The sequence below is a fragment of the Asterias amurensis genome, chromosome 15 (genome assembly GCF_032118995.1).
Source record: "Asterias amurensis chromosome 15, ASM3211899v1".
In the NCBI taxonomy this organism is placed as follows: Eukaryota; Metazoa; Echinodermata; class Asteroidea; order Forcipulatida; family Asteriidae; genus Asterias; species Asterias amurensis.
This window is the reverse complement of record NC_092662.1, coordinates 16123860-16138658: the sequence shown is the minus strand read 5'-3', so window position 1 is coordinate 16138658 and position 14799 is coordinate 16123860. Positions and strand designations below refer to the sequence as shown.

At 41.6% G+C, this 14799-nt stretch overlaps 2 protein-coding genes across 2 annotated transcripts in view; both read left to right on the top strand.

The window, feature by feature from the left end:
• The window catches only part of LOC139948292 (uncharacterized), a 29476-nt gene extending 19033 nt beyond the window's left edge, over positions 1-10443 (top strand). The window contains exons 6-9 of the mRNA XM_071946398.1: positions 2206-2252; positions 3193-5197; positions 5511-7853; positions 8174-10443. Of these exons, the coding sequence (XP_071802499.1) occupies positions 2206-2252; positions 3193-5197; positions 5511-7853; positions 8174-8226 (4448 nt within the window). The 3' untranslated portion in view covers positions 8227-10443. The remainder of the gene's footprint in view (positions 1-2205; positions 2253-3192; positions 5198-5510; positions 7854-8173) is intronic.
• Positions 10444-11316: 873 nt separating this feature from the next.
• LOC139948092 (tripartite motif-containing protein 3-like) lies at positions 11317-14799 on the top strand. The gene has a single exon (XM_071946122.1). The coding sequence runs from the start codon at positions 11769-11771 to the stop codon at positions 13185-13187; it is 1419 nt and encodes a 472-aa protein (XP_071802223.1). The 5' UTR covers positions 11317-11768; the 3' UTR covers positions 13188-14799.

The following is a 14799-nucleotide window of genomic DNA, read 5'->3' as shown; positions in this document are numbered from 1 at the left end:
TAGGAGCTAAGTGGTGGGATGGGGAGGGGGCTCCCAACTTCATTTAGTTTTTCAATTAGGGGCCATATTTATGGAGTCACTGAAGCAGAAAGTGCATTGGAGCAACACACCATTTTAAGTACTTTTTTCCGGTAAGACCAAAGGAAATGTTCTGGCCTAAAGGGTTTTTAAACCTTCTGAAGATCAATTTTCAGCTTCATTAGTCATTAAGTTTTGGAGGGGGAAAAAAGAGTAAAAATCAAAGAGCAATTATTTCAGGAAAGTCGCAAAAATCTGTTATACATGCTAAAATAATTTTCGTCCCAATAAGAGGAAACCATTTTTTAAAACTGTTTTATATCCATTTTCTAAAAAAAAACAAGTAATAATGTAGGAAAAGCTTTCTATCACCATTATCTGCAAACCATGTAAGTTAGCATGACCTTCTTTTATTGCGTGGCGCCGCGTTTACCCAAGAAATCAATTCTGTTTAAGGAGGGTAAACTTTTTGAAATTTTCACCTTGAAGACCAGTTCATTTCATAATAAAGAAATATAGTGTGCAGACAGTGACAAACATGTGAAAAAATGGACCTAATGGCTCATCAAAGTTGCATGAAAATAGTGTACTAGTATCAAATCATTGCTGTGGATTCTGACTACCTCTATTCCACCGGGCTAGCTCGGTGGTCTAGGGGTAAGACATCTGTTTATTTTATTTATTCATTTTAATTCTTCGGACAAACAAAAGCAAAACAATAAAACAAGCACATGCCGTCCAGGGAAGGGCAAAAGTCCAAAAACTGTCATCATAAAAAGATGTGCTCTCAGAAAGACCTAGCTCATAAATCTTGGAATTTTCCCCCATAATTGGTCTAAAATGCCCAACACAAAAAAAAAGAGCCGTTACCATGCCAATGGGTTATGGATTTAAAAGGTCGATGGTGTTTACTTGCACCTCAAACCCCTACCACTATTAGCAACAAATAATAAATAAAAAAATGCTTGACCGTGGACAGATAGTGTTAAGTAGAGTTATACGTAAAGTGACTCAATTAATACACATTGGTCGGTAAAAGGGTAAAAACCAAATTTTATGAACGAAAAGAAAACAAAGTCCTTTTTTGCATAGAGTTTTGTGCATTTATCAGATGACAAATAACCTCTTTTTCTAAAACTACATTACTCGAAAGGGGGTTGTTTCTAACAATGTTTTATAATATCAGGTCTCCAGTGATCTTTACCAAGTAAGATTTGATGGTAATTAACTTGTGGAGTAATTACCAAATGTACACCAAGCCTTTCATAGGGGGGGGGGGGGTGTAGTTTATGAAATGTAAAAACCAAGGGGTAAACAGCAAGAAAAATATCAAAGGAGAGCTTTAAAGTGACTTAAAAACATATTAGAAACACCACCACGAAAGAAGGCAAGCGAAAAATGGATTAGTCAGTAACAAAAGTCGCCTTTCCCTCTGAGTTTGGGTAGTTGTGTGGGCGAGGGATTGAAAACACGAACAACCCCTTCGAAAAAAAATCCCCATGCCATAGAATTCTTATTATGACGTGTCCTTCGATTTCGTGATTGATTTAATCTCATTGAATTACGAAAGGAAACTAATAATATTTTCAAGTTGGTTGCGAAAATGGCGACAAGGCTGCAGGGGATTTGCAGCTTGATTCTAGATCATTACAAATTGTAGGGATACAACTATATGAACCATGGGAAGGCTTACAAAGAGGTTTTCTAAAATGAAAGTAACATGCTTAAAGGCACTGGACACCTTTGGTAATTGTCAAAGACTAGTATTCTCACTTGGTGTATCCCAACATATGCATAGAATAACAAACCTGTCAACATTTTGACTCAATTATTGGTCATCAAAGATGCAAAAGAATAACGAAAGACAAAACACCCTTCTTGCACAAATTCATGTGCTTTCAGAGTTGTTAAAAATCCGCAGATGTATGTCTTAGAAAAACTTTGGTTGAAACCAAAATTAATATCCATATCAATAATCGTCCATCTTTCTGCTTTTATTATAAATATAATTATTTTTAATTATTTCATGACATCCTCTTCAAGCGACTAATCAGCAAAAAAACACTCCTTATAAGTTTTAAATACTAAAACCTGTGTATATATAGTTCTGAAACATAATTGACTTTAAAAAATGTACAAAAATATGTCATTTTTTTAATTAAAACTATTTCTTCATATATTTGACAGATTCTGACCCTTGTTTAGATCAACCTTGTGGAGAAGGTTCCTGTGAGGTAAGTAATATCCAAAGTTTACTCTCTTATTCAGAAACCTCAATTTTCTTTCGGGTTCCTATCTTCAGTTTCCTTCATTTTAAAGGCAATGGACACTATTGGTAATAACTCAAAATAATTGTTAGCATAAAAACTAACTTGGTAACGAGCAATGGAGAGCTGCTGATAGTATGAGACATTGTGAGAAATGGCTCCCTCTGAAGTAACAACGTTTCTGATTAAGAAGTAATTTCTCACTTAAACAAATTTGTGTGACAAAGGTGTTTTTCTTCCATTATTATCTCACAACTTCGACGACCATTTGAGTTCAAATTTTCACATGTTTGGTATTTTGTGCATATGTTGAGATACAACAGAGAAGATGGGTCTTTGACAATAACCAAAATGTGTCTTAGATCCTGTTACCCCCGCCCCAGCAGAAAATACTGCTTGACAAATTTCTTTGCTAAGCAAAAATTGAGTCAGGCACCAGAATCCACACTCTGCTGTTCAGCATAGCCCGAGTCTGGTGCTTTTAACAGCTTAGCCATGACTTAACACTCCATTAAAACTCTGACCCCCTATGCTGCCGCTAGGGTGAGTTAGGTAAACACCGATTAGTTCAGTCAATTTACCTAATAACCGGTGCACTACTCAGACCGTCAGACCAATTTTTTTATGGTGGCTGGGCATGCTCAATTGTAGCCTCACGGTTTCCATGGTAACATTGTACATCAACGTCTGTTCCAATGGGTGTCATTCATAAAATGGATAATTGTACAAATTAAAATGTTTATGGTCATCTGCCCCCTTGCACTAATAGCGCTATTACCGGCTATCAGTAGTCAAGGATTCTTGTAATTTTTAAAATAATAAAGTTCACTTTTGAGCCATCCTTTGGTTTCACTATCAGAAATATAATAGTAGTAAAAATATCTTTTTGTATTATTTCTTTATTTAGAGACTTGAATCCGGCTTTCGCTGTATTTGTTCCCCGCCATGGAAAGGCCCCCTGTGTCAAGAGCGTTTGAGCTTCTGCGAAAGCTGGCCATGTCTTCATCATGGGACGTGCGAGGAAGCGCAAACTGGCTACAAATGCCTCTGCGCCGACGGATACATTGGAACAAACTGCGAAACCGATACCACTAATTGTGATTCCAACCCATGTCTTCACGGTGCCATGTGCATTGATGGCTCGATGAGTTACACCTGCATTTGCACAATGGGTTACCGGGGAACGCGTTGCCAGATCAACAGTGACGACTGCTCGCCGGAACGGTGCCAGAACAACGGAACGTGCGTGGACTTAGTGGCTGATTACGCATGTATTTGCCCAACGGGATTCTATGGGAAGTACTGCGAATACAGCGTTGATGAATGTGAGAGTGAACCGTGTCAGCACGGAGCGGAGTGCACAGACTTGAGTGGAGACTACAAATGTGATTGCAAGCCAAGTTACACAGGGAAGAATTGTCAGATCCTAAGGATCAACGCCTGCAAGTCAGACCCATGTGAGCACGGCGGGACTTGTATTGACCACAAGCAGAGGTTCACCTGTAAGTGCGTCGACGGGTACAATGGCGACAGGTGTCAATTTGACATTGACGAGTGTCAACAGAGATTAAAGGGGAGGCGACGACCTCGTTCTAACGGACTATGTAACAACGGAGGGAGATGTGAGGACCTGATCGGTGGCTACCAGTGCCATTGCATGGCTGGTTTCAAAGGGAAACACTGCAGCACCAAGATTAACGAATGTGAAAGCTCTCCATGCCAGTATGGGGTCTGTGAGGACCGTCATAACAGTTATAGATGCGTCTGCCTCTTAGGGTTCAGCGGTACCCACTGTGAGTTTAACATAAATGAATGTAACAGCGACCCCTGCATGAATAATGCAACATGCATTGACCTCCTCAGCGGCTACTTCTGCGCATGTCCGCCAGACTACGGCGGGAACCACTGCGAGACTCTAATCAACCGCTGCAAGTCTGACCCTTGCCAGAATGGCGCGGTGTGTCAAAATATCGGACTGGACTTCATCTGCAAGTGCCTAGTCGGTTTCACGGGAAAAACATGCAGTATAGAGATTGACGAATGCGTGTCTGAGCCGTGCCAGAACGGCGCAACATGCGTAGACACTATCGGAGGATACTCATGCTTTTGTCTCCTCGGTTTCCAAGGATTCCACTGCGAGATTTTGGTAGACGACTGTGAGATGAGTCCCTGTTTGAACAACGGCACGTGCCTTGATGGAATTGGGACTTTCTACTGTGCATGCGCACCGGGATACTACGGCGTTATATGTGAGCATGACATCAACGAATGCTGGTCAGAACCGTGCCAGAACTTTGGCGGCTGCCTCGATCTCGTAGATGACTTTACATGTGTGTGCGCACCAGGTTATACGGGCAGACAGTGCCAGATTGATGTACAGGAATGCGTCTCATCACCGTGTCTAAATGGCGGAGAGTGTCTCGATCTTGTTGCATCGTACAGGTGTGAATGCCCTGTCGGATACTCTGGGCCAAACTGTGAGACTAACATCAACGAGTGTGCAAGCCGGCCGTGCTTCAATGGAGCGACATGCATGGATGGCATCGGCAGTTTCCAGTGCTTCTGTCTGGATGGTTACAGCGGGGCCTTCTGCGAGATCAACATCGATGACTGCGAGTCAAACCCATGTGAGAACGGCGGGGTCTGCTACGATCAGGTGGCTGGATTCTACTGCCGTTGCTCGCCGGGTTTTGTAGGGCACAGCTGTGGTAGTGAGACGGATGAGTGTGCAGGGGACCCATGTATGCATGACTCAGTGTGCCTGGATATGGTGGATGACTTCATATGCCTGTGTGAGGCTGGGTTCACAGGGGTGTATTGTGAAGAGAACATCAATGACTGTGAGGTACAGCCTTGCCTACATGGAACGTGTCTGGACGGTGTTAACAAGTACTTCTGCTCCTGTCAAGACGGTAAGTTAACTTCATAGCTGGATTGCAGGGTTATACTTGGGTAATGACCCCAAAGAAAAAATTATGTTATTTCAAGCAAAAAGATAACTCGTTGTAAAGGTGCTAATAGTAGGTAAATATCCAGCAAAACTACTTCATCTAAAATGCACACGTTGATTAGAAATCCATAAAAGAAAACGTTAAATCTGAGATCAGACTTCTAAGAATTGGTGTACACAGATGAAATCAAAGGTGGGACAATAGAGAAAAAGTAATTCATTAGAGAATGAGGCAGGATAGTTTGTAAAATAATCTTTGCTTTTATCTTTATTAGGTTACAATGGCCAAGACTGCGAAACCGAAATAGATGAATGTGCCAGTTCTCCCTGCCAACAAAACGGTACATGTGTCGATCGGATAGACAGCTTTGTTTGCCAGTGTTCGATCGGAACCCAAGGGCGACTCTGTGAGCTTGATGTAGACTACTGCCTCTCGGCCCCCTGCCTTCATAATGGAACATGCCAAAATGAGAAAACCTCGTTCATCTGCGATTGCGCGGATGGATTTACCGGAACTCGTTGTGAGAGTAATGTGGATGAGTGCCTTAGTTTGCCGTGTGAAAATGGCGGACGGTGTGTGGACAGGGATGGTTGGTACCAATGCGTCTGTGCACCAGGCTACCTCGGGGTCAACTGTGAGGTGGATAATGACGAATGTGCGGAGATTCCTTGCGTGCATCCTAATGCGACATGTGTGGATTTGCCGAATGGATTTGAGTGTCTGTGTCCACCAGGGTTTGAAGGGAAGACATGTAACGTGGGGAGGAATGAATGCGAGTCCGAGCCTTGTGCAAGAAATGCAACTTGTATAGATGAAGAGGGACGATTCTCATGTCTATGCCTGCCTGGGATATCCGGAACTCTATGCGATGTGAATCTGTATGAATGCGAGAGCAATCCATGCCAAAATGGCGGTCTGTGCGAAGACGAAGTTAACGGATTCAAGTGCCGCTGTTTGCCTGGATTTACAGGCACTCATTGTGAAACTGACATTGCGGAATGTCACAGTGAACCATGTCTTAATAACGGACTGTGCTTGGATTTGGTCAATGGGTACTTGTGTGAATGTGCGGCGGGTTACGCCGGCCTGCACTGCCAAGTCGAACAAGACGAGTGTGTGTCCTCGCCTTGCATGCACAACGGTGAATGCGTTGATGAAGTTAATGGGTTCATATGCGAATGCACAGCGGGGTACGAGGGGACACTTTGCCAGGACAATGTTAATGAATGCGAGAGCTCACCGTGTGTCAGTGAGGAGGGCGGATCCCAAGGGAGTACCTGCCTCGATTTGGTGAATAGTTACAAGTGCATTTGCCCTCCATTAAGAACCGGGGAACACTGTGAGATCTGGATTGATGCATGCTGGAGCAACCCCTGTATGAACTCCGCCACGTGTAACGCTTCCCCGGAGGGATTTAAATGCGCGTGCCCGTCAGGAGTGACTGGATTTCTTTGCGATGTTGAATTGTATGAGTGCAGCAGTAGTCCTTGCTTGAATGGCGCAGAGTGTGTGGATCAAATTGACGGGTTTTGGTGTCAATGCCGAGCGGGGTACACAGGCATACATTGCGAGAACCACACGGACGAATGCAGCAGCAACCCATGCCAGCACAACGCAACATGTCAGGATTTAGAGGATGCGTTTGCGTGCATGTGTCTGACGGGATACACCGGAATGTTCTGCGAAACAGAAGTAGACGAGTGTGGCTCAAACCCGTGCATGCATGGCGGTACCTGCCAGGACCTGGTGGGACATTTTATCTGTGATTGTCCATCGGGGTTCAATGGAACCCTGTGTGTAGATGATATAAATGAGTGTGCAAGTTCACCATGCGTCGGCGATAGGGAAGAAATACCAGGCAATCGGAGTGTGTGTATTGATGGTGTGGGGATGTACAAATGCATCTGCCCAGTGACAAGAACAGGCCAGAGATGCGATGTGTGGATAGACGCTTGCTTGAATGAGCCGTGCGAGAACCAGGGTACTTGCTTTTCGAAAGAGGGTGAGTTTATGTGCGCCTGTCGCTCTGGTTTCACAGGAACAACTTGTGAAACAAATATAGACGATTGTGCCAGTGGGCCGTGCCAACATGGTCAATGCATCGATGGGCTGGAGTCGTACCACTGCCGATGCTCCGTCGGATTTGCAGGAGAACACTGCGAGAAGAACATCAATGACTGTGAGCCCGTCAATCCCTGTGAGAATAAGGCCACCTGCCTGGACATGATCAGCGGGTACCTGTGTGTGTGCCAGCCAGGGTTCACCGGCAAGGGCTGTAAGGAAGTGAGGAACCCATGTAAGCATGATCTGTGTGTGAACGGGGGAACATGCATCAGTAACGTCGGAGCCGGTGATGACTTCTGGTGTCACTGTGAGGACGGTTGGGTCGGCAAATTCTGTGAGATACCAGAAGGCCCGTGCCACTCGCAACCTTGCCACAACTGTGGTCAGTGTGTACTGTTTGACGGCACTCACGAACGGTTTGTGTGCCAGTGTGAGAAGGGGTTCACCGGAGAACTATGTGAGATTGACATTGACTTTTGCGCGGGAAACCCGTGCTCGGAAGCTGGGACGTGTTTACGAGAGAGGGGAGGATTCAAGTGTATATGTTTACCAGGTAAGGATTGCAGTTACAGCCATGGGTTCCAATAGGCCGTTATCATGAAGCGGCCATCTTGATTTTCTCCCATTTAGCTCAATGCAACAAAATCGAGGCTCGAAGGGTGAATAGTCTGGTTTCTTTAAGCATCCATTACTGTGATTGGATACAGGGAACATGATCAAGATGGCAGTCGCATGATAAGGGCAACTTTTCTAACCAAGCACAAAAAAGGCTAGATAGCTCATTTGGTAGAGTGATGGCACGTTATTCTGCAAGTCATATATCCAGCTCTGGAGAATTTTTCTTTGACTCAAAATTCTTTCATTTTGTCATAGGTTATGGAGGTAGGCATTGTGAGGTCCATCTCGATGAACAGCCACATAGATGAAAGCAACCCATCAATGTCATTAGAAAGTCTGCAATCTAAGATTTCTGCTGCATCAACCAACTTGCAACCTCACGCAACTTTCTCTACTCTTCGAGCATCGATCAAACAAACACTATTAGTGTAGGAGCAGGAGACGGTGCCTTCTCGAATGTGAACTCAGCCTGTGGAACTCACTACCAGATAGCGGCAGAAACGCAAACTCGCTTGAATCATTCAAGAAACTGTTGAAGACTCACTTGTTTTGCTCACAGTGATTTTATTTGTTTTCTGACATCTTTGATTTTGATTTGATCTATGTTAGAGACATCCAAGCGCTTTGCATCCTATGGAAATGGCACTCTCAAAATGCCAGCTTATTATTTATTTTATTTAAGCTAGACAGCTTTTCCATGGCAGGCCGGACAGGACCCACGCGCCAGAGAAAGCACAAGCTCCGGGTGAAAGCTCTTATAAATATTTCAGTTTCAAATGGCTCTTCTACCAAGAGTAACAATGTGCACTGGTGCTACACTTTAAACTTTGGAAGCTTCTTCCAATTTACATCACTTGATTGCAATAGTATAGACCCTTACTTTAAAAAAGTGTAAACATTTTACTGCATGAAATTGTTACATACGCACAAAATGAATGACTCCATACAACTAAGAGTCAAAATATGTCTTTTCCTCAGCTTGTTCCCCATCCCCCAAGAAACCTGGTAGTGTTGGTTACTGGTCTAACGCTTTAATTCTGGACTCTGGTCAGTGGTCTTTTGCGATTTTCAATCCCTGTGTTCAGAGCCTCTTATTGAGAGAGTTGCGACAACTTGCGACGGAAAGTAAGACTATAGACTGATCATTGGGTCGTGCTATATTTGGACCGAAAAATGAAATCCAACAACCACTTGAATACTAGGAAAACTGGTACCTCGGTGTTTCAGCTTTCTCAAAACACAGCTTTGCCTGTCGTGAAATGTTTTGTGAAAACTTTTGTATTAAATTATTTTGGTTAATTATTTCTTAGAATATTATGACAAAATGTGTATGCATTTATTTTCATATAAAGAGCTTTTGAGTTTCTTAAGATTTTATAAGTTTATAAAAGTAACAAAATATGTTTTCCAAATTTCAGAAAGAAATGAACAGAAGCGACACAGCAATACTAAATATGCTAAGTTATCAGACGTGATTTGTTGATTAGTGGACTAGTCTGCTTTTTTTTACAAATCATACCAGTTCTAATTGTCATAAAAAATGTTTTCAATTTGGCGGGAAGATTTTCTTTTTTAGATTGGGATTCGAACCAAAGGTATGAGATAAAGGAAAGTGGACTTAGCAATATTAAATATGCTAAGTTATCAGACGTGATTTGTTGATTAGTGGACTAGTCTGCTTTTTTTTACAAATCATACCAGTTCTAATTGTCATAAAAAATGTTTTCAATTTGGCGGGAAGATTTTCTTTTTTAGATTGGGATTCGAACCAAAGGTATGAGATAAAGGAAAGTGGACTTAGCAATATTAAATATGCTAAGTTATCAGACGTGATTTGTTGATTAGTGGACTAGTCTGCTTTTTTTTACAAATCATACCAGTTCTAATTGTCATAAAAAACGTTTTCAATTTGGCGGGAAGATTTTCTTTTTTAGATTGGGATTTGAACCAAAGGTATGAGATAAAGGAAAGTGGACTTAGCAATATTAAATATGCTAAGTTATCAGACGTGATTTGTTGATTAGTGGACTAGTCTGCTTTTTTTTACAAATCATACCAGTTCCAATTGTCATAAAAAACGTTTTCAATTTGGCGGGAAGATTTTCTTTTTTAGATTGGGATTTGAACCAAAGGTATGAGATAAAGGGAAGTGGACTTAGCAATATTAAATATACTAAGTTATCAGACGTGATTTGTTGATTAGTGGACTAGTCTGCTTTTTTTTACAAATCATACCAGTTCTAATTGTCATAAAAAATGTTTTCAATTTGGCGGGAAGATTTTCTTTTTTAGATTGGGATTCGAACCAAAGGTATGAGATAAAGGAAAGTGGACTAAGTTATGACTATCCTTGTTAACCCCTTAGAAAAACCTAAGGCTGGACTTATCAATCTCTTTTTTATTTTAAATTTAAACAAAGCTCAATAAAATTAAAATAAATAAAATGGCGAAGACGTATCAATTGTTACTTCATTCTGTTGTGTTTCCTCCCAATGATAATTTGATTTCCTTTTTTCCTTAATTTAAGGTACTAAACACATTTGGTAATTAGGTTGGTAAGAGTTAGACCAGTAGTCTCACTAGTGTATCTAATCCCAACATATGCTTAAATTATTTGGGCTCAATTGGTCAACGAAGTTGCAAGAAAGTGGTCAAAGAAAAAACACCCTTGTTGCACAAATTGTTGTGCTTTAAGATGCCCGAGAAAGGCTTCAGGCCTGAAGTTTTACTAGAATTCAAAAATTTGAGTGAGAACTAACCTCTTTCTCAAAAAATATGTTACTTCAGAGGGAGTCATTTCTCACAATGTTGTACAAAAATATTGAATTCGAAGGTACTTATTTTTGCATTTTGTTGAGTTTTATTGGACTCAATTTTACAATACTTACAATAAAACTCAGGTTGGAAAAGAAACATATTCCCTATTATATAACTAACATACAGATCCTTGATATTTGATTGGTTGGAACTTACTTCAGGTGACATTCACTATTATTAACCGCAGCGGTGATCAAAAAGACCAATTTGCCCATGGGAAATAGCATTCCCCATTCAACAGTTGGGATCATGTTTTTTAGCAGTACAGCGCAGCCGTGCCGCTGCTAAAACAAAGGAGCACCTGTGCAAAAGGTTGTGACCCGATTGCTATTATGATTTTTGGTTATACTTTTAAAATACATCAAATAACAAGGATCTTTATGTCAGTTATATAAAACAAATATTGAGTGGCTTTAATTCGTGGAATGGAAGGAATATTATCGCTCGGTAAATTTGGACTGTTCCGTTTCACTCGGCTTCGCCTCGTGAAATGGAACAGTCCAAATTTTACCTTGCAATAATATTCCTACCATTCCACTCTGAGCCACTCAATATTTGTATTCTATTCTATGAGGTCAGAATTATTAATAGCCCTGGAGTATTAGCAGACACTGTGCCAGACTGGGATTCCCCCGCGATGTTGAGCAATCAAGAGCCTAGTACATTGAATTCTATTTATATGTAGTTGGAAAGTCCAAGGGTAGCTTTATTTTTTTGTTCGGAGAGTCACAAGTCCATTGTCAAAACTGGGGGGAAAAATGGAATTGTACTTCCCTCAATCATGGCTTTCAAGATATGCAGTCATCTAGAACTCAAACTTGTATACATAAGCTCGCTGAATTGTATGTGTGCTTCAACTGTGCCATTACACTACCACAACATCAAATTCAAAGTTCTGTGCTATAGGCATCCAAAGTTTCATTCAAGTGCTAGGGAGTGAGGCAAACAACTTTATTAGTAATTGCTTCCCGTCCACAAGATTTTTACTCTCACTGAAATCGAATGGGCTGTTGTGCCTCGTAAGGTGTCCAAGATGTCCTGCACAATTTGTACGGAGCAATTCCACCAAACCCAACAGCCGAAAGTCCTGACTTGCGGACATACTTTCTGCTTGGAGTGCATCAGTGATTGGTTTAGAACCCAGCAAGAACAGTCTTTCGTACCAAGCGAAACTGTACAATGTCCTATCTGTCGGAGAAGCACCCCCCTTCCAGCATCTGGTGATGGCGTCGCTTCCCTGCCAACAAATTTTGCTCTGTTGGATTTGGTCGAAGAAAGTGAAGCATCCGTGGATGATGGCAGTGATGTGTCTAAAAAGACCTGCTCTATACATACTGGAAAGGCTCTTGAATACTCCTGCGAGACATGCAGTGGAGAGTTGGTTTGTGGGCAGTGCGTCAAGTCAAAGCATCAACCAACAACTGGACACCGGATCGTTAACCTCTCAACTGCTATGGAGAGAGAGCAGAAGGAAAAAGCCGAACTCCAGAGAAAGGTTCTGGAACTCCAACAGCGAAACTCTGAGCTGAGCTGCAGTTCTTCAATTGCCATTTCAAAACCAAACCCCAGCGACAACAACAGTCAGACCAAATCGAACACTACACTAGCGGAAATAGTGGGAGCAAGGAAGCTTCTGAAGACTAATCTCAGCCCAGGTGACAGCGGACTTGTTTCCAATCCTGATCAAGAGACAGCAGCTCTCGACAAAGCTGATGGAGCAGTGCTTGATGAGATACAGAATGCTCAAGCAAGGCTGAAAAAGACACGGTCATTACCAAGTCCCTCTGACTTGAGATTGTCAGGGAAGCCAACCATCCTGCCCAAGCCTGTTCGCAGATCTCGCCCTCAATCTGTTGTACTTTCGCCAAGTTCCCAACAAAAATCAGCAGTGAATTCGACTGAAGATCTTTACGGCCCAGCTCCTTCTAACTTTAGCCTATCGGGGAGGCCCAACGCCCTGCTTAAGCCTGTTCGCAGATCTCGCCCTCATTCTGTTGTACTTTCGCCAAGTTCCCAACAAAAATCAGCAGTGACTTCATCTGAAGATCCTTACGGCCCAGCTCTTTCTAACTTTAGCCTATCGGGGAGGCCCAACGCCCTGCTTACGCCTGCTCAAAGGTCGCCTCGTCCCCATTCTGCTGCATTTTTGCCAAGTTCCCAACAAACCACTACAGTGACTTCATCTGAAGATCCTTACGGCCCAGCTCCCTCTAACTTTAGTCCATCGGGGAGGCCTATTGGCCTGTATGGGCCTGTTTGCAAGTCTCGTCCTCAATCTTTTGCGGTTTCACCAAGTTCCCAACAAAGTTGTCAATTTGTTTGTGGGTCTCATTTTAGCAACAAACCACCAGCAAGGAACCCCCAGGAGGAAATTGATACAGAAATGCTAGCAGCCAGAAACAAGCTTGCAATGGTTCTCCAAAGCTCACTGCCGCGTTCACCAAAACCATAGAGTTCTCTCTGTATCATGTGTGGCATGTTGTGGACAAGGGACCTCCCTCACGGCCGTTTGGTGCCTCTTGAACCGCTTCCGTACCGTCGCAGGGATATGCCGCAGCAGCCTACGCAAGTGGGGCTACCTTGCATCTCTGCTTTGTGACTGTGGTGTACCCCAGACGATGCGCCACATGATAGCTGACTGCCCACTCTCTCACCTTGATGGTGGCATTGAAGCCCTTCACCTGGCTGAGGACCTAGCTATAAACTGGCTTACGGACTTTAGAACGAGATCAGAATAGAATACACCATTATCACACCTGGGCCCAATTTCATAAAGCTGTTAGCTTTGAAAGTTGTTGCTTAAAAATTGTCTTTGCTAAGCAAAATTGAGTGGAGCACCACAGAGTCAGAACAGTGTAAACTTAATGTAAATTTGGCTGGTGACCTAATTCTGGTAAGCAATACTTTTCTATGTTTAGCACGTTTTTGTGCTTATAGACTTTATGAAATTGCACCCAGACTGAAGCTCTAGTGTTTATGTATCATCTGTGTGCAGTATTGCGTTATAGATACCATTACTGTTTTGTCCTTCGGATTGAACGTGTCGGACGTGAAGGAGCAATTCATAACAGTCAATGTAAAACAATATCAATCTTTTTTCGAAATTATGGGAGGGTGGGTCAAAAGAAACAACTGAAAATCAAAATTCTTAGACAGAGGGATCCAGAAAAAATGTTTCAACATGAAATGTTTCTCATATTGTGTATTCCAATGATTATTCTTCCTGCATGAACAAACTGCTCTAGATTTTCGTTGATATATCTAAAAGTGCTACTACAGCCTTTTGAAATGAAACTAAATTGTATATAATATATCTAAATTCATATTGGATGAAAACATAATATGAAGTTCATACTTGGAACAAATATTTCTGTAAAATATTTCTTTCTGAAGTGAAGTCAACTCTCCTAGACACATTGTGAACAGCCTACATTTTCTAGTATTTAAATAAAGTTTTGAAAACCAAAAAAATATTAATAGATGTTAAATTTGTATAGGGGATAGAGAATATTCATTTTGGTTTGATCCATTACACCGATGTGTGTTAATACTCGGTACTTTCCTGAGTTCTGTGAAAAAAAAATCACAGGCATATTACTCGAAAATACTAGGATTTAAATTTATAGCCATGATTGCATGAAATATATTTCGGGAAAAAAAACGGAAAAAACATGTATGACTTATTTTTATGCAAGTGCTAGCACTTCAGGAAATCAGAACACAATTTATGCTTTATAAACAAACAAACAAATCTGTGAAAGAAAAAATCAGAACCACTGTGCAAAATAAAATGTTTTTGATAGGAAAGCGTCAGAGTTTATTCACAGGAAAGCAATAATTTTGCAAAGATTTTTTTTTAAATCCAACTATTGCAGATGATTAAATAAACAAATAACATTCAGGATTATTTCATAATAGAACAGCTCATTATATCCAATATTAGTTACTCTTTACATCGTTCTTTAAAAGGGTCTAGGTACTTTTTGTAACACAAAGCACAATGTCCACATATTTACGTTAAACTTACACAGTTTGAAGATAATGATAGTAGAAGACTTCCCTTG